At 34.7% G+C, this 25,636-nt stretch overlaps 1 protein-coding gene and 1 pseudogene across 2 annotated transcripts; one reads left to right on the top strand and one right to left on the bottom strand.

Moving 5' to 3' along the window:
* The first annotated feature begins 5,757 nt into the window (after window positions 1-5,757).
* Window positions 5,758-21,584, top strand: EMB2004 (RNI-like superfamily protein). 2 transcript variants are annotated; one of them, XM_090298280.1, is made up of 18 exons: window positions 5,758-6,144; window positions 6,225-6,513; window positions 7,780-8,008; window positions 8,804-8,862; window positions 16,710-16,847; window positions 18,355-18,429; window positions 18,504-18,587; window positions 18,674-18,735; window positions 18,917-18,986; window positions 19,315-19,390; window positions 19,490-19,620; window positions 20,002-20,061; window positions 20,222-20,296; window positions 20,380-20,484; window positions 20,559-20,654; window positions 20,754-20,834; window positions 20,901-21,002; window positions 21,095-21,584. In XM_090298280.1, exons 3-18 carry the CDS (start codon window positions 8,002-8,004, stop codon window positions 21,161-21,163), a joined length of 1,290 nt encoding a protein of 429 aa, XP_090154406.1. In that variant the 5' UTR covers window positions 5,758-6,144; window positions 6,225-6,513; window positions 7,780-8,001; the 3' UTR covers window positions 21,164-21,584. The 2 variants fall into 2 exon arrangements, with proteins under 2 accessions (XP_090154406.1, XP_068468159.1); XM_068612058.1 differs by having other exon boundaries at window positions 5,876-6,144; window positions 7,787-8,008.
* On the bottom strand, window positions 14,145-15,745 carry LOC150028998 (uncharacterized; annotated as a pseudogene).
* Window positions 21,585-25,636: the final 4,052 nt, after the last annotated feature.

Below are 25,636 nucleotides of genomic sequence, written 5' to 3'. Positions count from 1 at the left end.
CCATGCTTTATTCTGTTTGATGAATCCAAAGGGGGAGAATAACAGAAGAACAACTCACAAAGGTTGATGTTCTGGTTCAAGCTACAGGGAGGTAGCACAAAACTCACACACTGCTATATTCTGGTTTTATTTCTAAATGTTGTTGTGCAGGTTTTGGCAGTTAGTACAATGCAGGTTTTGATCATCAAGCTATGCAGTGCAAAGGGGATTTGTCTCCATCAAACAGGGGGAGATTGTTGAAGATGGGCTTCTTCTCTACCTAGTTTTAGTGTGTGTTTGATGTAGAAAATAACTAGTTTGCTTTGAAGTTTGTAATAGGTTTAGATGATCTTTGTATTTAGACTTGTGTATGTATAAGGTTGCCTTTTGCTACATGACCTATCCCAGTTACCTAACCAAGCTTAGATCAAGCTCTTGAAGTGGTTAAAAGTTTTTCCAAAAGCTTTTTAGAGTTTTCTCCAAAAATCAGGATACTGCACAAAAAATAAATCTATTTCTCTGTAAAAGAATAGGTTTATTTTTGGTGTGCTGAAAAGATTTTCGAAAGTTGGTTAGGGCACCAAAGGTACAACTTAGTCAGTTATTTCAGTTAGCTGAGTTGGCAGTTTTCCTAAAATAAATTTGTTTAGTTCAAAATTAAATCTGTTGTTTTCATAACAGTTTTTCAACTGTTTTTTGAAAAGAAGTTAGAAACTGTTTTCAATATAAAGAAAAGCCTCTCTCACATGAAAGGATGTTGAACAATTACGTTTTTGACAGAGATTAAACACTTTCTATGTGAGAAGATGGATTGAAAAGAGTTTTTGAAAGATTTTCCAAAGGGATTTTCAAGTGAGCTTGTTCTAGGAAAACTTTGATCTTGGTGAAAGTGCTGGTGCAGTTCTGCAGCAAATTGAACTACTGGTTTTGAGTTCTTGCATCTTCTTTTCAGATGTTATATTTCATTTATTCTGGTTTGTAAAGGTGTAAGTGTTAGTCACTCCTTGATAGGGTTTCTTGGAGTGCAAGTGATGGCATTTCATGAAGGTCTTCTTGAATCATGTAAGAAAAAGTGGTGCGGAAGCTATGAAGGTGTGTGAGCAAGATCCTCCTAAGAGTGGTGTTGATCTTGAAGGTGCATAATGTGTATGAAGCTAGGGAGGTTCAGCCAACCCAAGGAGAGGTGAAGGAGATGAAGTTTAGAGCCTAGAATTCTAGGGAGAAGCAAAGCTTGGCACAAAATGGCAGCATAACTTTACTCACAATAAACTTGAAAATACAAGGTGTAGGCTCCTCCTTTTATAGGCTAAGGAGGACCATAATGCAACCCTAATGCTAGCCAAATGAAATGTAAATGTGAAGCACATGGGTGCACATGGCACATGGGTGCACAAATGAGCACATGGGGAGGGGTGTGTCTAGTTTTTATGCTCACCCCCTCCATGGGCTTTCTAGACCGGCCTTGGTAAATTTAGAGGATTTTTTTAGAAACTCTAAGTTTACCTAGGTTGGTGTTTTAGGTGCCAAAATTAATTCTAAGAAAATTACAAATAAAGTTCCTATGCTAATTTTGACAAGAAATTAAAGTCTACTCTACACTAGAGTTTATGGCATTTGAACATGTAAAAGAACGTCTTCTTGGATCCTCTTGGCCATAACTCTATGGTTGGCCCAAATCTACCCTTTGGTGGGCTTGCATATGGGCTTGTGCTTGGGCCTCTTCCATCAGCAAGGTGTGCTGAAATAGGGTTTTTCAGTATTGGTTTTATTGTTCTTGTAGTGTTCAAGAACTGTTGTGTTTGTAAGTGATTGATACTGTTTATAGTGGATTCCACCTTAGAGTAAGGTGAAACTGGATGTAGCTCTGTATGAGTGAACCAGTATAAAAACTTGCTTGTCTTTTCCTCTCATCCCTGCACTCGTTTCTGGTTTTGCTTAATTCTGTCAAGAACTAAATCTGTTCTTTTGAAATCAAATCTGTTAATTATGCGTTTAATAAAAACTGTTCTTCTTGATTTGTTAAAGTTCTCTAATCACTAACACATATCGGTATATGAGATTTTCATTGGTTTAAGGACAAATAGTCTTATTCATTAAATTCTGATAGAGATTCATTTCATTTGAAGCCTTGTGTTGAATGAACTTGGTTGATTACTTGGCATAGCTGTATTCTTCAAACTCGTAAAATCTAACCAATCTGATTCTGTTATACCTCTCTGTTGATTGCAATTTTAATCTGAACAAATTCAAATTGTGCTAGACTGTTCTGAAGAATCAATCTGTTTCTTTTAAAAACAATCTGTTCATTTGCCTCTGATATACTGAAAACTGTTTGTATTTGCGAAAATTTTATAAGCTCAATTCACCCCTCCCCTCTTGAACTTAGACACTAATAGACCCAACAGTTTTGTATGTTGCGGAAGAATGGACTTGAAAGTGACATTAATGGCTGAAATGAAGTGTGGAGAAGATGAAATGAAGAAGAGAGGTAGAGGCTTAGAAGAGGTGTGACCACCTTCTAAGAAGATTCAAGCAAAACACCAATAGAAGTGCAAACTTGAAAGTGAGAATTTGAAGAAAAATGAGCTAGCAACTTGGACAACATTTCATTATCAATTGAAATCTCATTTACAAGGGGGCTAACACTTGTATTTATAGTGCTATGGGCAGCCAAGGTGAAAGCTTTAACCTTAAAGAGATGGTCTAGAGCTGCATTGGGTCCAAGGAGGCCCAATTGTAACTCTAGCTAGATTTTTTTTTCTATTTACACCCTACTCTAATTGGCCCAATACATGGCCCATGAAAATTGGCCTAAAACATGGCCCTAGAAAATGGCCCAAATACAAGCCCAAAATAAAGCCTATACTACTTTGTATAATGTTTATAAAACTAGATAAAAATGGAAAAGCATACAACATTAATTCTCCCTGAGATGAGAGTGTTTTAAGATCCTTTTCCTTCTTCCAATCTTCTTAGCCAAATGTTTAGAGGCTGGATGGGTTTTCATCATAATGACTATGTGAACAAATAAATGAATGAAAGTTTCAATGGTCATAATCTGGACTATATAAAGACCTTGATGAAGAAGAACAAGATAACAAAACATACAAGCATACAAAGATTACAACAAACAATTTAGCATTCATTATTTTAGTGTGTTGAGAGAATATTTCATATATGTTGTTAAGAGTACTCATAGTTTAGGGAGTAAGCCTTGTATTGTAAATCCTTCACCATGTGAAGATTACCCTGTGATCTTTTACTGTTTGCTCTCCTGTCGAGAGTGTCTTTCTCACTTGTTGAGAGGTCTTAGTCTTAGGGGGAGATTAAAACTTGTTGCCCGGAGAGGTGTTCAATAGTTGTTGCCTACCTGGAGAGGTGGAGAATACTTGTATACCTGAAAAGGTGAAAAATACTTGTGTTGATAAATGGTCTTAAGCGATTTTTTGCGTACTTTTTTCTCAATCCTTTATACTTTAGATATTGCTTTGGCTTGATTTTTTCCAGGTACAAAAAAGAGTTCATACTCTATTCAGTCCCCTTTTAGAGTCAACTGTACCTTCAGTAAATCTAAAATCTTTTTTTCATGCAAAACATGACTTTTGGATTATAAATTCAGAAGTTATAAAAGTTTCTATATTGTACAATTTGAAAGTCATTTTTTTTTTCAAATTGCACAACCCGAAATTCATTTTTTCATATTTTTCGTATTTTTAAAGGTGCATAAGGAAATTATAGGGTGCAGAAAGAATCCTCTTGTTTTATTGACAAATCTGGTCCATTTGTGTGTTAGGATTGATTGGGTAAATCCGTGAGCATTGGGCCGCTTTGGTTAACACTTTGTTTTTTCTGGAACATATTTGGGTGTGTCTTCCTACACCTTACACGGCTGCTTCTTCCTGCACCTCCATACCTTCTTCTCTCACCTCCATATATTTTCGTATTTCCAAAAATGCTCCTCTGTAATATTCCGGATTACATAATCCGGAAGTCATTTTTCAAATTTGTAATTAGCTTCCGGATTCTATAATTCGGAAGTCTTTTTTCATATGCATGATTACTTTCCGGATTACATAATCTGGAAGTCTTTTTTAACTTTCGGATTATGTAATCCGGAAGTCTTTTTTCAAATGCGTTTCCGGATTACATAATCCGGAAGCTATTCTATGAGGGTGACACAAGAAGGATAAAATTGTATTTTCATATTGTGTATGGAGGTGCCAGAAGAAGATATGGAGGTGCAGGAAGAAACAGTCACCTTACACCTTGACAAAGTTCTTTCTAGACCCATCAAATGAGTAAAAAGACAAAAATGGCATATCTATTCTGGTCTCATTTTGGAAAGCTTTTTCCATAATACATTTTAGAAAATTTATTCTGGAAAACACATTCCAAAATGTATTATACGTTTTGGAAATCTTATTGCAGAAATCTTTTACGAAAAATATTTCTGAAAATATTTTCCATAATACTCTTTTAAATTCTAGAAAGGGTATATGAGAATATTCCATAAAAGCTAATCTAGAAGTCATTAAAAAAGGGGTAAAATTTTATTTTTGGATATTGATGGGTGCAGGAAGAACTTTGTCGGAGGACAGGAAGAAACACCCAACATATTTTTACATTCCAAAATTATTTTGCAGAATTCTAAAATTACTTTTCCATGATGAAATTTTGATTTCCGAATTCTATTCTGGAATTTTATTTCAGAACATAATAATATATTTCAGATTTTTTTTTTCTAAATATATTTTTTAAATTCCAGATTTTCATTTTCAAAATGGAAAACATTTTTGGAAAATTAAAAATGTATAGGGTGGAGGTTCAAAAAGTTGGGGCAGTTTCTTGTTGCACCCCTTCATTTTTTCCTGCACCCCCACACTGTTATGCAAAGACCAAACTATCCCTATTATTTTTTAAAAACCCTAAAATGTACTTGAACTATATTTATTCTTTTTGCATTTTAGATTATAAAATCTGGAAAATTTTGGATTGGCACTTCTGGTAAAATTTCAGATCCACCAATCCGTAATTCAAAATATATATTATACATTCAAAATTCATCATTTAAAAAGACATTTCGGATCCACCAATTCATAACAGAAATATGCATTCCAGATTCAGAAATTCATAATTAAAAAAAAAAAATTCCGGATTCACCAATCCGTAACAGAATTAGACTTTTGGATTCAGCAATCCGGAAAACAATAATTTATGCAAAATTTGTTTCTCGAACACTCCCTCATCCGAAAAAATATTCAATTTTAAATTGTTGAATCCGTAGCACACTCCCAGATCCTATTTTCGATAACCACGGTGTCCTTTTTCAAATAAAAGGTTAAGGCTAGTTTCGAGATTTAGAAAATTGTGAGGGTGCAGGAAGAAAAAGATAGGGGTGCAGGAAGAAGAAGCCGAAAGTTGAGTGTTGAAAGCATTTGCCTTATCAGACTGTTTCTTCCTGCACCTTCATATCTTCTTCTGCCACCTCCATACATAACATGAAAATATATTTTTGTCCTTCTTGTGTCACCCCCATAGAGTAGATTCTGGATTATGTAATTCGGAAACTCATTTGAAAAAAGACTTTCGGATTACATAATCCGGAAGTTAGATAAGACTTCCAGATTATGTAATCCGGAAAATAATCATGCATCTGAAAAATGGCTTCCGAATTATGTAATCTAGTAGCTAATTACAAATTTGAAAAATAAATTCCGGATTATGTAATCCAGAATATTATAAAGGAGAATTTTTGGAAATTTAAAAACTTATGGAGGTGAGAGAAGAAGGTATGGAGGTGCAGGAAGAAAGAGTCGCCTTATCGGTGGCTCTTGAATTGGGCCGTGCGAGCCCATTGACTCCCGCAGACAACACACCCAGCTTACCTTTGGTTAATATCGCTGGCAGTAGTTGTAGTAGAGGAGTTGATAGAATAGAAGGCAATAGAACCACCGATACATGCTTCACAGCGACGGACCTTACTCAGCTCCTCCATTCTTCTCTGTTGTATTCAGTCTTCTCACTCTCCGCCAAAATCTCCACAAAATGCCATTTCCTTATTTATATCTCTGATTCCTTCTTTCATCTATCTTCTCTTCTATGCTCCTTCATTCATAACAGGCTATGGCTTTCACTTCCACTCTCTCTCTTTACTCTCACCCGCAGGTAACCAACTCCGTCACTCACACCTAACTAACCGCTCCTCTTTTTCCTTCTTTGTCGTTTAAACCCTAACGCTTTCGCAGGTTCGCCTCCGCAACCAGCGCTTGCAATCTCTAGCCTTCACCGCGGCCGGCGTCGCTCAATTTGCGCCGCTTCCCGCTCTGAACTGTCGGAGAACGCGTTCTCCGAGAGGGCGATTCGGAAGCTTTGTGGTCAGGGCTTCTTCCAGTGTGGAAGGAACTCGCCCGCGCGCCGCCGGTTCTCGCAGAGTCTATCGCCAGTCTCAGGCCAACGCGCCGCTGTCCAGTGCTCCGGTGAAGCAGATTGCCAACGTTGTTGGCCCCTTCGCCGTGTTGGTGGCCCTCACTTTTGGTACCCAGTGCTTAATTTTCCTTTTTTTTGGCTATTTTATTTCGGTACTCTTTTTTAGTCGTTTATACCGTTGCCTGCATTCTGATCTATGATGCATGGAAACTGTGCGTGCCAGTATCGATTTCGAGTAGGCGTATTCCGATTAACTATCACTTTGTTGCTAGACCAACACGTGGTACACTTTCTCTTAACGGTGGTAGGCAATTATGAATTAACATTCCAAAGACGTTTTTTTTTTCTTTCTACGTGACTTTCTGTATCAATGACAGAATTTGGAACCGGATGTTGGTTACTTCTAGCACATTGTCAGTTATAACTTACAAGTACTTTTGGGTGAAAAAAATCAAAGAAGGAAAACTGAGCTGATGTCGTAAGTTAAAATCAAATACACTGAACTTCCATAGAAGCTCTCTCCACTTACTTCTCTAAAAGTTAAGTTTCATGAGTTGATTTTAGTTTATGGAGAAGTAAAATGCATTTTACCCTTATTTTCTTCTGTTACAAGTCATTGGAAGAATTGAAGCAGGCAATATGAGACCTGTAAGAGAAGAAAATAAAGGTAAAACTGACAATTTCGCATAATGCCAATTAGTTTTAAGATGAAAACTGACACATTGGGGGCATATCTCTTCCCATCGGCATAAACATGCTAACATAACAGCAGACTCATGTCATGATTTGGACTAAATTTATGTGAATTTACTGAGTTTAATCCAGTTTGAGTTTGCAAGCTATTTGTCTCATTCTTCTCAATGCAATCATTGAATTTGTTTGCTTCAACTCATTAGCTAAACTAGAATTATAGAAGGCTCAAGTTCTTATAATATATTCACTTGTATTGCAAAGAAGCGAAAACTGCAAAAATTATACATTCCAAGGTCGTATGGTAAGCATTGGTGGTTGAGAAGTATTTGATATGATTTACAGCTGTGGCACCTCTTGTCTCCCTGGAAATTCCTTGTCCCTTTTAATGTTTTGAAGCCCTATTAGTATTAAATACAATTTATTTTAAATTAATATTTTTCCTGTAACCCATTCCCTCTTCCCATGACTCAAGTAAAGAAAATTTTCATGTGTATCTCTCCTACCGAGTATCTAATTCAAGTATCTGACTCTAGTTGGGTATACATTTTGAAATATCCTTGCTTCTCACAATTAATCAGTGTTTTGGTGCTATTAGCATGTTTCTGTTCTTTTTCCTTGTTGTTGCTGCTCTTGTCTTATTTGTTAGATTTCATAATAGTGGTTGTACTAACTTGTTTTCAGCTTACAGTTATCTGGAAATTAGTGGAGAAGCTTCTTGTTCCAGCTCCGAAACAACAATTGAAATCTTCGCCTGTGGAAAGTCAACCCCCTTCACAAGGACTGAAGTGGTCTTTTGCTGCTGGTACAAATTTGTTATCCCAGCTTGGGGCAAAGATTGAGAGACAATCTAAACAGAAGCTCAATGAGTTTGCTCGGGAATTGAGGGCATTTCCTAGTATTGATATGTCAGGTATGCTGGCTGGATTGAAAAATTTATAAATGAGAAAGATATTTATGGTTATCTGGAACACTTTAGATTCAATAATGAAGATTCTTCTTTGATAATTTTTCAAAATAACTTTATTATTTCACCATTTTTAGACTGGATCTGATTCATTTGTTTTCATGAATACCAAAGTTTTTATTGGCTAATCTAATTGATATTGGATTTTCCTCGATCTATAAGACTGTAACATCTTCCAAAGGAAGGTTTGTGTCTCCTTGTTTTTTCTTTCTTTTCAACTTAATTTCCTTTCACACTTTTAGGAATTGATTTGTTAAATAATGTTTTTGGTAATTCAGGAAATACAAAATGATTTGATTTTTGAAATCCTTTTGATTTTTATCAATCTATAAATATACTCATTTTGTGACTGGATTTGATTTCATTTTAGTTTTAATTATTTGATTGACAATTTTGCTGTTATTAGTTTCCCACTTAATCACAATCTTAACAAGGATAATAAAGTAAATTACTTAACTTTTTCTGGGTTACCTGTTATAAAGTAAATTACCTAACTAAATGAATTTCTTTTATTGCTAATATATTTTGTAAAAGAATTTAAACCGTATACATATGATTTGATTTCTAAGTCCAATTAGTTCATTTCAAAACATAAAAAATAATATTTTGATCACTCATAACACACTAGATATTTCTTGCTTCATTGCAGTTGACATGACTATTTTAAAATGTGGGTACCATAGAAATAAATTGACAAATAAAAGCCAAAATAATTTATTTATCGTACTTAAAATTTGGCAGGGCGCAACTTTGGAGATGAAGGATTATTCTTCCTTGCTGAGAGCTTGGCATTTAACCAGGTAACAACTATCCTCCATTTATCATTGCTTTCATATTTTCATTGTATATTTATTGCTTACAGATAAGTTGCCTGTTTTGATACTGTCATTAAACTAATAATGTGTGATGTTACCTACTGTACAGTCATATTGCAGAATTATTTGAGTATTCATTGCTTCAGTTACTAATGAAGAAATCTACTGAACATTGAATCAATTTGAACATCTTTGAAAGCCAAAGATAAGTGTCAATGTAACTATCATATGTCACATGTAATACCTTGCTTAAAAAAGGCACATTTACACAATGGCACGAAGGAAAATCCCAGAATTCGTTTTATTGTTGTGATCCTTTTAACACGTTGAATTATTAAGTGTATATCTTCCCCAAGTATATAACTTAAATCAGAGTGTCATCATGGCTTAGTCAATGTACTTAAGGTTGGAATATTTCAACATTTACTTTAAATAAATCCATCTGTGAGCTTTAGCTAGTTGGTTCGCAGGTTATATGAAGCTGATGTGAGTGTATCTGTAAAGGTCAGTAGAGCTAATACATGTTGAAAGGTGAGATACGAGTCAGTGAATCCATTTAAAAGTATGCAACTTACAGTGGCATGGCATGATGTCTGTTCTTTCTGAGAATGAATCATGCTTCCTAAATCACTTAGTCTTGTAATCTTTCAAGGTCAAGTGTTTTTATGATTGAATGTTTTGGGTTAGATGGTCAGTTAATATCAGTATCTGCAAAGGCACACTTAATGGATTTGGACAGAGGTTCCACTTTTGGTCTGTAAAATATGCTCCAATGAAAGGGTGACAAAAGAGAAATAAATATTTTCTGATTATGCTTGAGTGTATTATCTACCCAGCAGAATGGACTTGTTTTTATTCAAGAGTATTGCAAAGCAATTTACAAGAGAACAATTAAAAGTAATTCCTAAGATTTATTGAACCTAGCTATAATCTCTAGGCTACTTGGAACAAATTAACAAAAGCTCTAATCTCTTGAATATCCTGATTTCCAACACACCCGCTCAAGCTGGAAATTAAATACTTTTCCATTCCCAATTTGCATACCATTCTTTCAAATGTGAACTGCATAATCCTCTGGTAAGAATGTTTGTGAGTTGACTTTGTGAAGGTACATATGGAGTACAAATCAATCTGAATAAAAAATTTCCTTGACAAAATGCTTCTTTAAATCTATGTGCTTTGATCGCTCATCTCAATAGGATTGAGCAATGTTGATAGCTGACTTATCATTTATGTTAGAGTCTTTTAAGTCCATCATGTTTAATCTCCAAGTCTTCTAAAATAACTTTCAACCAAAGTAGGTCATAGTTACCTCATGCCATAGCTTAAAGCTCTGTTCCGGTACAAGATTGAGCCCCAACATTCTGCCTTTTACTCCGCCAAGTAAATAAATTTCCTCCATGAAAGGCACAATATCCAGTGGTGAACCTCCTATTAGTCACAACCTTGCATAGTCAACATCAGTGTAAGAGTCAATAATTGCACAAACTCCCTTTTCTAAGATGTTTGGATGAAAAATTGGTATTGTTCACACAGAATAGTAATCGGCAAAAGAAAAGAACTGAAGCCAAATGAACCTTGAGACAAGTTAGTGATAGCATGGGAAGATCTAATACCAATACAACCACTTGATTATTGCATTCTTTTATTGCTTACTTTTCTCCTTGTAAATTTTTTTGGCTCTCCAACATCTATGCTTCACAAATAATTGCCCATTTAAGAGTGGGATCATCATTAAAAACAAACTCATTTCTCTGTCTACATCATCATCTACTTGCCCCACTAACCTGAGTGCACTCATCAATGTCATTTAGTACCAATGTTGTCAAAATCGTGAGTTTACTCGCATACTCGCACGAGTCAGCAAGTTTGGAGGGCCAACCGATGTGACTCGGCTGATGATCTGGATCGGAGCAGATTGGAGTGCGGCACTGCATGGCTCAGTGGTGGATTGTGATTCGTGCGTGACCATTTTTGATCAAATTAGGTGGAACTTGGATCGCTCCAGTTAAGGCCCAATGTCAGAATTTAAGGCCCAAAAGGTGATATCTCTTCTACAAGAGTGAGAAATCTCCAAAGTGAAAAATCCCCAATCGAAAGAAGAAAGAAAACCAGCTTGTCATCACTCACGCTCGCCACAACGTCGTCGTCTTCATTGTCTTGCTCTCGTCGTTGGTCGCCGTCTCTTGCGCTCACTGCCACTCGTCGATCGCACCACTGTACCCACCTTGGTGTTCTCCTTTTTATAACACGCATGCACCCCTCAAGTCAATTCCCACTCAACAAGTACCAATTGATATTTAATCCACCACAAAGCTTAGAGGTCAAAGAAAGAAAGCAAGAAACAAATTAATTTGAAAACACAGTACCACACAAATGGAATTAAATGTGACACAACTAGAAAGAGTTCAAATGAAATTAGACAAGCAAATAAAAAGGCACTCAAATAATGGATGACACACAAAAGGAACCTAAGGAATAGCACTAGATTTGATTTAAAAACCAAAAACAGCACCACTGAAAAATGTTGTGGTCCAGAATGCGTGACTTTTAAAGATTTATGCTGAGCTGGCTCTTTTGTATTTGCTTTTGAAAATTGATACACAAACAAATCAAGATCTTAACAAACTTTTGGCGTTGGTTTCACAAAAAACGCATGCACCAATTAATTTTAATAATTTTTTTTTAAAATTAGTGCTCAAAACCGCCAGATGTAGCGTCAGGATTGCACACTTTTTTTGTAAGATTTATCTTTTTTTTTCTATTTCTTTTTTTCAACTGATTCTTTTTTTGTTCTTTTGATAACACCTCAATCTAGTGAAATCCAGAGGCTCAGAATTTTCTTATGATGTATTTAATTTTCATAAAACAAAACAGCCAAAACAGATTTGTGAAAACAGGGGATTCTGAAATCTGGAATCAAAAACTGAATGATATACCAACAAAAACACAATGGAATTAGTGTAATGGAATTTGTGTGGATCTAACACAAATAAGAACTCAAACTAAAATTAAAAAAGCACCAAAGGATCAAAACAAAGCAGATTTCAGATCAAGCATTCAAACAAAAAAAACAAGAAACAAATAAATCAAGAAGAATACTACTAGGATTTGTTGACAAATATGGAAACACATGACTTAAACAAAACTTATGGATTCATAAAATGAAAAGACTCAAGAACATCATATGACCCAAATGAAATTTCGAGCAAGACTCAAATACCTAAAAATAAAAAACAGCAACACAAAGATATCAAGAATCCTACACAAAATTGAAAATAGATTGAAATGAATAAACAAGCATTCAAATCATATTAAAACACAAAAAAAACAAGACAACTTGGAATAAAGATGAACAACTTGGAGAAAGAAGAACTCAAAAAGAAAAATACAAAGAGATACTTATCTCTTGAAGACCATAGCTCATGATACCAAATGATGGCATTGAGCTCTTCTCTTTTGTGGAAATTGGGGTGAATTTGCGGAAGCTTATGGTTGTTGATGGAACAAGGCCTTCCTAGGAAGTATGGGTGCCTTGAAGGTGCATGAGAGTGGGGAATTGGGGAGGTTCGGCCAGCCCCTTTGAAGGGGATGAAGTGAAGATTAAAACCTAGATGCTAGGCAAGGAGTAGTGTATGGCAGCATAACAATACTCTATTCAATCTTACAAAATGAGAGCCAAACACCTCCTTATATAGGATTGGATGGCTGGAATTTGAAGAGCCAAATACAAATGAAATGTAATCTAAATGACATGCAAATGAAGGAGCTCATGGAGGCACATGGAGCACATGGCACATGGGTGCACATGGCACATGGGTGGACATGGCCTTCTAACTTGCACGTGGACGTCATAGATTAGTGGAGAGCTTCTAGAAACCGTAGCTAATCTAGGTTAACTCCTCCTTAATCCTAATTTGCAGAATTTAAACAAAGGTTCATAAGGCTATGCTATTTACACCACAAATAAGACTAAGCTACACTTTGTTGGGCCTTCTTGGACGTCACCCTTCTTGGATGTCAACTCTCTTAGACGCTCCTTGTGTGGCCTAGACGCTTCTTTTGGGTGCCCTTTATGCAAGGTTGGTCCTAAACGCTCTCTTGGTTGCCTTTCATGCAAGGTTGGTCCTAGACGCTCTTTTGGGTGCTTGGTCCTCTTCCATCAGATAAGGTGTTGCACACATTATGTATTGAATATTATTTTTCATATGTTAGTAACTCTTACGAGTCGAGTTACGATCTTTTATCTCCTTTTCGATCCTTTTACGAATTATGAGTTTGACAACATTGTTTAGTACAATATGGTTAATTTCATCCCTAATATTGTATCTTTGAGCAAGTTGTTGGTTATTTTTTATGTTACCAATCATGTCATTTTTTATGGTCAAACCTATTCCTCTTTTTTGAATGACTTTGAATTGTGAATAAGTAAAATGTTAATTAGTTTCTGTTACAGGGTGCATCAATTGTCTAGGTGGCCTAAGTCACAATCGATTTGCAATGCTTGGGTTGCGACACTCTTAACTAGAAAGAGTTGTGCCTTGATATTAGAGCCAATAATTGGTATTAAAGCTAGGGTCATGAGTTCTATTCCTAGTGGGACAATTGTTTAGGAAGATATTGTTGTGGGTTGCACAATTATCCCATGATGTAGACTAGGTGAGTTGAGTTACAATTGAAGAGTTTGATTCCTAGTAGGACAATTGCTAAGAAGGAGATTGTTGCAGGGTGCTTCAATTGTCTTGTGATAGAGGTTAGGTGGGCCAAATCACAATCGAATCGTGACACTTGGGCTACTATTCTCTTAACTAGAAAGAGTTGCACCTTGGTTATAAAATATAAGTTTTGGCCTAATGGTAAGCACTCGATCCAACAATTTCTTCCTACTTTCTGCAAAAATGATGAACCATCAACAATAATTATTACTTGCTCAAATACATTCCAATTGCGCTCACATCCTGATGAGCTACATGTCACCTTAAGATATTTATTCCTAGTGTGTTCAAGTTTGGAGTTGTGTGACCATAATTCTTCCACCATTGAGCTATAAAAACAAAGAAAGTAACTTAATTTAATCTTTATAACTTGGCGCAACTTAGAACACTTAGAATAACTTCTATTAAAGTGTTGAAGTGTCTCATCTAGATCTGTGGCCTTTCTTGATTCTTTGGCAAAATCATCACTAAAGATTTCACTTCCACTTTTATAAAGGGCAACTAAGTTAAAAAAAATTTGTTGCTCATATTTATTTGGCACAAACCACTTGTCTACGCATACAACCCATTGGTAACTTCCAAATCATATTCCATTCTTGGGTTGTTATAATAGAATTATGGTTTCAAAAAGTGACCAACAACATGCAATGGGCGATGAAGTTTATATGTCCATCTATTATCAATAATAGTAAATACATTCTTGTATTTAGTTTCATTGTAATTGAAAGACTTCATTATTGTTTCCTTAGCCTTCTCTATTATGTATCATATATATAACCCATAACTGTGTTTCTTTACACATCCATAAGGCAAAGTACATAAACAAAAGGAGTCATGATTTTGAGAGTAAAAATCACATGATTCCAAAATGAAGGCAAAGATAATTTTTTGTAGCTTCTCTCTCCTTAGCTTCCTTAGGTAACCTGTTCTTGCTCCATTCATCTAAAGTGAACAACTTTCTCAAATTTCCTTTCTTTTTATGCAACCTTTGTGATGATAAATAAGTAGTAGCAAATTGTGTAACCACATGCCTTCTCAATTCCCTCTTATTTGTGAATTGTGTCAACAAACTCAACTACAATGGCTATAGATAAAGCCAACAAGACTAACTCCCCTTTAATTTTCTTTTTTAGTTAAGGAAACTTCCTAATGTCTTCAAACATCAAATCTATGCATGGGTTGCACAAGGAGTCCAATATAGATGGGGTCTTTTCTCCTCCAACACCTTACCAGCTAACACATAATTGCTTTTATTATCTGCTATATCTGGAACAAGATTCTCTTTTTCAATCTACTCCACAAGGGCATCAAGCATCTCAAATAACTTTTCACTTGTCTTCACAAATTTGGTGGCGTCATTATATTTCACATACATTGTTCCTACTCGAGAGTTCACCAAAACATTAATCAAATATTATTGCTTCTGGTCACTCCATGCATCTAACATAATAAAACAATTATATTTTCTCAATTGCATTTTATGATCTTTCAATAATTTCTCAGTGTAATCGATCTCCTTGTTGGGTAGTGGAACTCTAATTTCATAATTTGTAGGAGTTGGCGAATTTGGTCCCATAAGCATTAATAACATCGATCATATCTTGAAAGCCCTTCAATCTTATATGGTTGAGTGACAAGTGTACTTGGTACAAAAAACGGGCAATATATTGATGCATTGATGCCTTTAAATTTTTGTCAGATGCATCTTTGGTACTAGCTTGTGTTAGTTTCTCCTTTTTTCTTTTCTCTATTGCAATAGTTGGATTTCTACAAAAAATATCATTGGCCGCTTTTTTATCACCACTGTTGTCCCCTTATCATTTCTAGATATGGAAATTTCAGCTTCATCGTCACTCATTATTATCATCAGCCGCACTATGTGTAGGATTTATAGAGGAGGTGGGCGCTTTTTATTTATTTATTTTAAATAATTTCCAAAGCTCTTCTCAGACATTCTTTGAAGTCTTGGTGCAAGTTGTAACATTTCCCTTACTTGCCATTTGCTGTTCTTTCGTTCTTGTAATTCTCCCTTTCATAATTTTTCCACAACAATTACAAATTGCATCTAAGATTGATTCATCCATCAGATGACAATGTTTCCAACCCAAGTCATTTTTATTGGATGTTCTTGATCTACCTTGTTCAATTTCCATGGGTTGCTGAAAAATAGGTGATCAAAGGTTTTAGATATTCATAGAATAAGCATTGAGTGGAAAAGAAGAAGAGAAAAAGAAGTTAGGGTGGGTGGGTGGTGCCTGATCAAGAGGAAATATAAAGAAAAAAGAAAGAGGATTTGTGGTGGAACTAAAGGTGGATGTAGCAGCAAGACAATGACAACAAGAGGGAGATGCCAAGATGACAGAGGTGTGAGACAGTGGTGGCAGGACAGCAATGATGCTGAGTGGGACTGTGGTGCCGTTGCACTGGAATCAGAGGAGGCTGCAGCAGCGTGGGGTGAGTGAACTAGAGGAGATTGAGGTGAGGCGCGTCTGGTTATTTTTTGATGTTGTTTGGGTTTGGGTTGGGTTGTATGGCCCAACCTTTTTCAAAAGAACTTATTGGACGGACCCAATATGTATAACCTGGAAATAGAGCATATAAGCCACTACTTCATGATGTCCAATGCGGTTGCCATGAGCCACTATGCAAAACCAATTTGCCACTGCCATGTTGTGGTGCTGCCATGGCCCTTTTTCAATAATGCTGGATACATCTATCATAAATTATCTAGGTTACTTGGAAAAAATAAACATTATAGAAGCTAACATATCTATGAAAATATTCCTATTTCCAACAGAGGATTTGAGAACACATTGGATAGACCAGATTTTCAAATAGAATTATATTGCTTCAGGATCATATATGTTATAATTTATTAATTACCCTTATTTATTTAATTAACTGAGAAATATATAAATTATTAATTTAATACAGTACAAGATTGCACAGAAGCTTGTATATCCTTTATAATCTATATCAGCCAAATCTTGTTTATAGAGAAATTTGCTGTGTGGAAGTTGGGTTTTGGTTCAAAATCTCATTGTGTGATCTATAGTTCATAACAAAGTTTTGGTGCTCTCTCTTTGAACACATGCTAAATATATCTTTTTACAAAAGACTGCAGAGGAAGTTAGTTTTGCTGCAAATGGAATAACTGCAGCTGGGTTGAGGGCTTTCGATGGCGTTCTTCAATCAAACATCACTTTGAAGACTCTTGATCTTTCAGGAAATCTAGTTGAAGATGAAGGTGCCAAGGTCAGTCCCAAGTGTTTCTCTGAATTCAGGATTTGGGTTCATTATTGTTACAGTTCCTTTATTTTATATAATTATTTGAAAGGTCCTCAAAACATATGTTAGGATGATTTTTATGAAAGTTGTGTGTTTATACACTTATGTCAATAACACACTTATGTTCATACACATATGTTTTTGTTAGACAAGAGCCATTTGGGCTTTTAAATGTGGCAGTGTACTTGCCAACATACATGAAGTTCAACCTTTATTTAGTAATTGGGGTGACATCTATTGACCAGTTGGTCACTCAGGCTTTGATACCATGCTCATGATAGATTATAACGATTTAGATAAAGGCTCATGCATTTATTTATATTAGAGGTCCTTATTTTCCTTTATTAATTCATAATCTTCATTATTGTTGTTGTTAATGTTGTTCTTGTTCTTATTATTAAGAGTAAAAAAATTCTTGCTACTTCTTACATGCTTCTGGAAGATGGAGCAATTATGAAAATCCCGATCTTTGTTTTGATCAAGTGCAGTCTTAGTTTATTTTTTTGAACTCTGATATCTCAAAAATGAAAACTTTGTAATGAACTATTCAATTTACATTCTTATTTCTATGTCCGAATAATGTGAAGGAAGGTGGACATCTAGGGGTGGCATGGTAGGCTAACAGCTTGCGATACCTTTGCTTATATAATTCTAGACTACTTTTTCTTTAAACAAGTCATTAAAATTGTTGGCATCGGGCTTTGTTATTGACTGGTCCTGTAATTATCCTTGTTAGCCTTCTAAAATTTCATAATTATTACTGTTGCACAATAAATTGAGTTTGATGTGTATAAATAGCATCTCTGTATTTGCTATTTTTCTTACGTTTATGAGGGTTGTTTTCAATCAAATATAATATTGAATATTATACAAGAAAGAACAAGTCAAATATTTTATTGGAGCCTAGTTAACTGTTTTAGGGTACTATAACTCCTTTGGAATAAGTTCAATCTGTTGCGTATCATTCTTGTGGCTAGTTAGGTATCCATTCAAGTGCAGAGGAGGAGTACAATGGATTATTATAAAACTGACATACATACATAGCCATATTTGTTCACTGTGTGAGCTTGTGTAATCTGCAATCCTATATCAAGCATATGCAGGATGGCATGAATAGCTATGTATGAGCTTGTGTAATCTGCAATCCTATATCAAGCATATGCAGGATGACATGAATAGCTATGGCGCAAAGATCCCCTCTGAAACTGTAATTCCTAGTATATATTCATTTCTCTTTTGCCATAAAGAACCACGGTGTAAAGATTAAGAAGCTTATAGCTTACGTAGCTAACCATGATGATTATTAGAATTGTGTTTGAGATATGTTTATAACCCATCTCTATCCTCTCTCAAACAGATAAAAGACTATAACTTTGTTGACAGTTAGTGCTGATCATTGATTCATTGTCATATACTTATGTATAAATATTGTTTTTAACTGTTGACTCTTAATATCCTTGTTCACTCTTCACAGTGCTTATGTGACATATTGGCGAATAACTCTAGCATTGAGAAGCTCCAGTTAAACAGTGCTAACTTGGGTGATGAGGTTAGCTTGGTGATTCGTATTTGTCATAGAATGGCTACCAAATGGAACTAAGAAATGCTAACTGTATTATGCAGGGTGCAAAAGCTATTGCTGAAATGTTGAAGAAAAATTCAAGTTTGCGGGTTCTTGAACTGAACAATAACATGATTGAATATTCTGTATGGAATTTACCTAAGCTTATTCTAAGAGCGTAGAAGTGAGTGTCCAAATATTATTTTAATTTCTTTCTTGGAAATGGAGGCAGGGATTTTCAAGTCTGGCTGGAGCACTTCTTGAGAATAACAGTATACGAAATATACATCTCAAGTGAGTAAGATTGTCACATTAAGTATTCTCCCCAAAATTTTGAAGAAGTAGCAGTTTAATTTATGATCTTCATGCTTTTGATGTTACAATTCCCTTGGAATTGTTTTTGAGTAGATCTTTATGCTCATTACTTTATTCTTTTCCTCTTTTGTGAATTCTTCCAACATTATCACTATTCAAGTGGCAATTATGGTGGTGCTTTGGGGGCTAATGCATTGGCTAAAGCACTTGAGAGCAACAAGTCGTTAAGGGTACTATTCTTGTTTTCTTTTGGATGAAATGCTCAACATTTCATTCACTCTTTTAAGTTCTTGGTATAGCTTTCAGAATTCCCACCTTTTCCACTAGATCTAGTTATCTTATCCAGTACCAAAACATGTACTGTATAGAACACAATGTTATCATGAATTTTCATACAGAACATCTGAAATTCCAAAACGTATCTTGGAAAAATTGAGAGCTAACGCTTCAACATTTATGATCTTGTCACAATTACAAAATGTTGCTGCATCTTCTAGAAAAATATTTGGCTGCAGCTTAAACAATAACTATTTACCCTGAACTTTAATATATGGACAGGAACTTCATTTGCATGGAAATTCTATTGGAGATGAAGGAATCCGATCTTTGATGGCGGGATTATCTTCACATAAAGGTTAACTTGTACTAATGTCTGATCTTGACTGTCATTTATGCTTCCACAATTCCACTTTAGTGTTATACAATTAACTGACAAGCAGTATTTGTTCTAAAGGGAAACTTACACTTCTAGACATAGGCAACAACTCGTTAACAGCTAAAGGTGCATTCCATGTCTCTGAGTATGTTAGGAAGTGCAGAAGCCTGTTGTGGTTGAACCTTTACATGAATGACATTGGTGATGAGGTATTCTGTCCCCTATTTCACACGAGATTATAAATCTTGATATTGTGTCACAGTGTGAGGTCATACAGTAATTAGGATCCTTAAGATGTTTAAGTATTGTTTTTTCCATAACTTATCAGTATAATTTGCATGCCATTCTGTCAAAATATCACGTATATGATGCATAAACTACCAAGTATATGAATAGTAAATTGATGTGTATAACTCAGAATAATCATGCGTCACCGTGTATGTCCAAATTGCAATACCTGCGAAAACTTATGTTTTGGTTTTCCCGCAGTAACAACTGCTACAACAAAATTAATAGTTCTGCAAAGACAGATTTTTAAGAGGACAGTGAGTTCTGATTATATTCATTAACTGGTTGTGTATAATTTTCAGGGAGCTGAAAAAATTGCAGCTGCTTTAAAGGAAAATCGGTCAATAACAACATTGGATCTGGTAAGAAGAGATCCTATTTTGCTTCCTTAATGTTTTCTCTTTGTACATGGCTTGTTACTCCCCTGCTCTGGTCATTTAACAAAAGAAAAAACAAAAGCATCGAGGCTGTAATGTAATACTATTGCTTGGGACATGACTTGTCTGAGTGCAAATATTGCAGGGTGGAAATAACATTCGTGCTGGTGGTGTTAATGCCGTTGCTCAAGTTTTAAAAGATAATTTAGTTATTACCACTGTAAGCCTCATCAGTTATTTAGTTTCTCATCTTTGTCTAATTGTCTTTTCTATACGCTAATACAGATTTTGTCTCATTCTTAGTTGGAGCTTAGTTATAATCCCATTGGACCAGACGGAGCAAAGGCCTTGGCTGAAGTCCTTAAGTTTCATGGGAACATAAAAACCCTTAAGCTTGGTTGGTGCCAGGTAAACTTTTTTCCATGAACTACCCGACAATTGTTTGTTATAACTTTTATTTGTAACACAGAATAACTTTATAGATAGGAGCAAAAGGGGCAGAGTTCATTGCAGATGCTTTAAAATATAATACCACAATATCAATTTTGGATTTGCGAGCGAACGGACTACGAGATGAAGTTTGTTTTCAGTACCTTGAATCATTTTTCCCTTTAATCTCTTTTTTCCTTCGCCACTCAATCTGAGTATGTTATTATTTTATGAATCAACTACTGCAGGGTGCACAAAGCCTGGCTCGCAGCTTGAAAGTGGTTAATGAAGCTTTAACCTCTCTAGATTTAGGATTTAATGAAATAAGGGTACGGATGTTGTTTTTTTTGGTTCCTAAAGAAATTATATTGTCTCTAATGTTGTCTGATTCACAGGACGATGGAGCTTTTGCTATTGCTCAAGCACTGAAGTCTAATGATGATGTAGCTGTCACATCCCTTAACATTGCAAGTAATTTCCTTACAAAATTTGGGCAGGTGATGTATATTGTGGTATTGCTATTATTTTTGCTCAGTTCTACCGTTCATTTTATTTTATTTTCATGCGTCTGAATATACTTCACATGTAGGGTGCCTTGGCTGATGCAAGAGACCATGTCTTGGAGATGACCGAAAAGGAAATCAACATCTTCCTCTAGAAGACATTATATTCTGCAATAATATTTTTTTAGAAACTAGAGCAATTTTTTAGTTTAATTTTGCATATATGCTGCCGGCAAGTACTGGTAAGAACTCGTCATATCAAAATTTTGAGTTCTAACCATTTCATTGAGGGAAATATAGAAATTTGTGTGCACTGAAGCCTTGAATTGTTGATCTTGAAACCGTTACAACGGTTGGATGATATAGTTGACAACAATAGTGATAGCTTATCATGCAAAGGTACCACGTGTAGGTGTAGTTTACCTTTGCCAGCAGTAGATTTTTCCTCGTACCTTAGTTGGCAAATTATGTAGAGTTGTCAAATGGAAGTTTTAAGATCATTTTTGTATAATTGATTTATTATGTGGCTAATTTTGTTGCATTCCAGCGTGTGGGCGGATGCTCATTCGAGTTAAATTTGTTTCCAGCTCTTCTATGAACCTCGTGTACTTCGGTAATGTGTTGGATCGATGCTCGACTTGCATATTATTAAATTAGTGCCATCAGTTAAGGTTGAAATAAAAATAAAGAACTGCGCTTTCCATCTCTAAAGAGGACTGCACTTTACAACTGACAGCAAAAGGTTAATGAATGATGGATTGGATATTTTGATTCATTCTTAATCTAATTCTTTAATTTTCATGAAATTTGTCTAACTTTCTAAACTAAAAATTATTAATCAAAATTTAATAGTCAAGCAATTTCAACACAGGTGATCTCAAAATATATTAAAATTAGATTTAATTAAGTTTTAAGTATCTTATAATTTTAAATACTTTTAATTAAACTTTTATTAAAATTACTTTTTTATTGAGTAATCAAAATACTTTATTGTTTGATTCTAATATAGTTTAAATATTTTACTGTTCGATTCTCTTTGATAATGGAATGATGTAACTATTATTTTTATGTTCTCATATCTAATTCATTGATCAATTTGTGTTTGTCTACTCGAATCTTTTCTAACTAGTATGTTAACTTGCTCTTTTGTTCTCCAAAAGTGAGTTGAGTGATAAGTTGAAATAAATTGGAGATATGAATAAGTTAATTGCCTAGTTTGAGACAGAAAAATACAACTAAATGAATTGGAGAGATGAATAAGTTAATTGTCTAGTTTGAGAGGAACATAGAAGTAACAACTACGTAGTAAAATCAAATGATAGGTATATTAACACAAAAATAAAAAAATATTTTAGACACTAATTTATAAGATATTTAAAATTTTAAACTTTTAAATGATTAATTTTGGAAATTTTATTTTAACAATGACAAATTACAACTATTAACAATATTCCATAAAATTAAATGCATATAAAAAGTGAACATTTTTATATGCTTCTAGTGAAACTTTAATTTCTTTTTCAGCACTTCTTTCCCAACTATATAAATTTAGAAGAAAAAAAGACCACTTATTAAATTAATATTTAGTAAAACTTAATTCTATTCAATTTAAAAAGTTCCAAAGTGACTCAAGGACACATGCACTTTGTCGAACATATACATTGATGAAGACAAAACAACTTTCATAACTAAGGGATCTAATTCTTGTTATAAAGTTATGGCGTTTGAGTTAAAAAAATGTTGGTGCAGCGCATCAGCATCTCATGGACGAAGTCTTTAAGGAACTGATTGGTGAGATAATGGAGGTATATGTTGATGATATGGTGGTCAAATTGGTAAAGACAGAGGATCACCCTGCCCATTTGGAAAGAGTTTTCAACAAGGTTAGGAAGCATAACATGCGTTTTAACTCAAAAAAAATGTTTTTTTAGAGTTAGCAGAGAAAAACTCCTTGCCTTCATGATCACCTAGTAGGGAATAAGAGTTAATCCTGATAAGTAAGAGACAATCTTAACTATGAGAAGTCCAAGTAATGTAAAGGAGGTCTAATGTCTTAATACGAAACTTGTGGCACTATTATGGTTTCTCCCTAAACTTGCAAAGAAAGCAAAACCCTTCTTTAGTCCCCTCAAAGGAACAAAATAGTTCGAGTGAGATGTTAAATGTGAAAATTGTTTTAGAATATAAAGAGAGATATCTCCTCACTATCGATACTTATAAGTCCATCGCTCCATTAAACTTTTTTACTATACTTGTCAGTCTCCAACTTGGCCATAAGTTCCATACTTGTTCACGAAGAGGGTAGAAAGTGTAGCAATAATTGACTTCAGAAAGTGGTTGAATGGAGCTTGAACTTAAATCGAAAATCTAAAGATAAAGTAAAACAACATCTAAGAAGAGAAGTAAAGAGAAGAGAAAAGTAGACACAAATTTATATTGGTTCACCTTACTACTTGGGCTACGTCCAGTCCCCTTAATAAACCACTTAAGAGCTTTTTACTAACCAAAATCACTTTGGTTACAACGAGTTTCAATACCTCTCCAAGAACAATTATTCTGACATCTCAAGGTATACTGAGTTTCATCACCTCTCCAGGAACAATTATTTTAACCTTTCCAAGTACACCAAGTATTCTACATATTCCTGGTATAAGTACTCTCACCTTTCCAGGTACACCAAGTAGTCTACCTCTCCAAGTACATGTATTTTCACCTATCTAGGTACGTCAAGTATTCTACACCTCTCTAGGTACAAGTATTCTCACCTCTCCAGTCCTAATATCCCCCTGAGACTAAGAGCTCTCAAGATATGAGAAAAACGCTCTAAAAAAAGAGAGCAATCAAAGCTCATTGGGTATACTTCACAAAGTGAAGAATTTATAATGAATAACTCACAACTCGAATGACTAGACGCTCTATATCAAATATAATATTTGTAATCTGTACAAAATGACTTTCTTTTGTGTTCTTGTAAACTTGTATTCCTATTATATATACTTTTGTGTTTTTGTTATTTGACTTCTAGCCCTTTATATAATTTTTGAAAAGATCGCTGGAAGTTGAATTTGCACTTCATCATTTTGGTATTAGACACTCCAAAAAGAAACTCTTATTATGAAGACTTTGAAAACCTTTCTTTTACTTATATATATTTGAACGTAGAAGCTTGAACCTATTATCTAGGTTTGCTTGCTCTCCCTGTACTCATTGTTCTAGCTTTAGATGCACTCCAAGAGAAAACTTTTGATCTGAAGATGTCTACACATTTCGAGTGTTTACGTGTTGATGTTGAATTTCAAAATTCTTCTATATTTTTATATCTAAAAAGTTGAAGCTTAATTATTCCAATCTTTAAGTTTGCTTGAATCTTGTACTGTAGCACCTTAGTTTTATCTCAAACGTTCTATAAGGAAAGTTTTTATTTGATCTAAATTCATGTCTTTAGTGTTGTAAACAATTTCGGAAACAATTTGAATATTATAACCAATAATAATAATCATTAAAATGAATAAGTAATATCATATACATTTAATTTAAGAATTCCAATTTAAAAAACCTTCTATACAAGAAACCTACTGCTAACATAACTTCAAAAAAAGTCTGTATAAACAATAAATGTTGAAGTAAATAAAACTTTAACTAAGATTTAATTCTCAAACTTAATTTCTAAATCAGATTGAATCTATAATCAAACATGTCTTTTTGTTATTAAAAAACTTTTTTGTTTACTACCGTGTTTTTGAAAACTTTTCAATATTAGCTTCGATTGTTGATGGCTCATGAAGAACGACTTGAACGGTATAAAACTCAAAATCAACTTTTGCCTCAAGCTCATCTTACGTCTACTTGATCTTCATCCAACCCTCTGTCTAGGCCCATGAATGGGTTCCAAACTTCTCTGAATTGTGGTTCACGACCCCCTTTCACACACAACAACAATAAACGCTTTAATGGCCCTCGTCCTCCTCCAAAGAATTCTTGGACTGCATCTTCCGTGCCCAATTCGTCTTTCTCCGCTCGCGTTCGGTGTCAACTATGTCAGAAGTTTGGTCATACAGATCTGAAGTGTTGGCATCGATTTGATACTAATCTTTCTTCTCATATTAATGCTAATTCTTCTCAATTTTATTCTTCAGATAATGACTCCGGTGAGCCATCTTTGTTGGACACTCTATCTACTCTTAGTGGCCCTCTTTGGTACCCGGATAGTGGTGCTACTCATCATATAACCAATGACAGTAATGTATTCTCTTCTAAAATTCCCTACACTGGATCTGCAGTGGTTCAACTAGGTAATGGCACAAGTATGCATATATGTCACATTGGCTCTGCTAAGTTTACTAATCCTACCACTATTCTGATTACATAATTTGTTGCATGTACCTTCTATAAATAAGAATCTCATGAGTGTCTCTCAATTTGCAAAAGATAATAATAGTGTCCATCAATAATAGTGTTTATTTTTAGGTTTTTCCTAACCACTGTTTTGTTAAAAACCAGGATACCAAGGAGATAATCCTCCAAGGAAAAGTTAAAGATGGCTTATATGTTTTTCATACAATGCAATGTTCCCTCAAACCTTCTATTTCCAATACCACTTTCAATCCTACATCTTCTACTTTTCAGTT

The sequence above is a fragment of the Phaseolus vulgaris genome, chromosome 2 (genome assembly GCF_051622355.1).
Source record: "Phaseolus vulgaris cultivar YP4 chromosome 2, ASM5162235v1, whole genome shotgun sequence".
NCBI classification, from domain to species: domain Eukaryota; kingdom Viridiplantae; phylum Streptophyta; class Magnoliopsida; order Fabales; family Fabaceae; genus Phaseolus; species Phaseolus vulgaris.
Note: the sequence above shows the minus strand (reverse complement) of the source record. Positions and strands in the feature narration are given on the sequence as shown.

Excerpts from the sequence above, each read along its gene's own strand:
- EMB2004 (XM_068612058.1), top strand. The coding sequence starts at position 6,103 with ATGGCTTTCACTTCCACTCTCTCTCTTTACTCTCACCCGCAG. Across the intron at positions 18,736-18,916 it reads ATACGAAATATACATCTCAA|TGGCAATTATGGTGGTGCTT; the intron begins GTGAGTAAGATT and ends TCACTATTCAAG. Across the intron at positions 20,655-20,753 it reads CGAACGGACTACGAGATGAA|GGTGCACAAAGCCTGGCTCG; the intron begins GTTTGTTTTCAG and ends CAACTACTGCAG.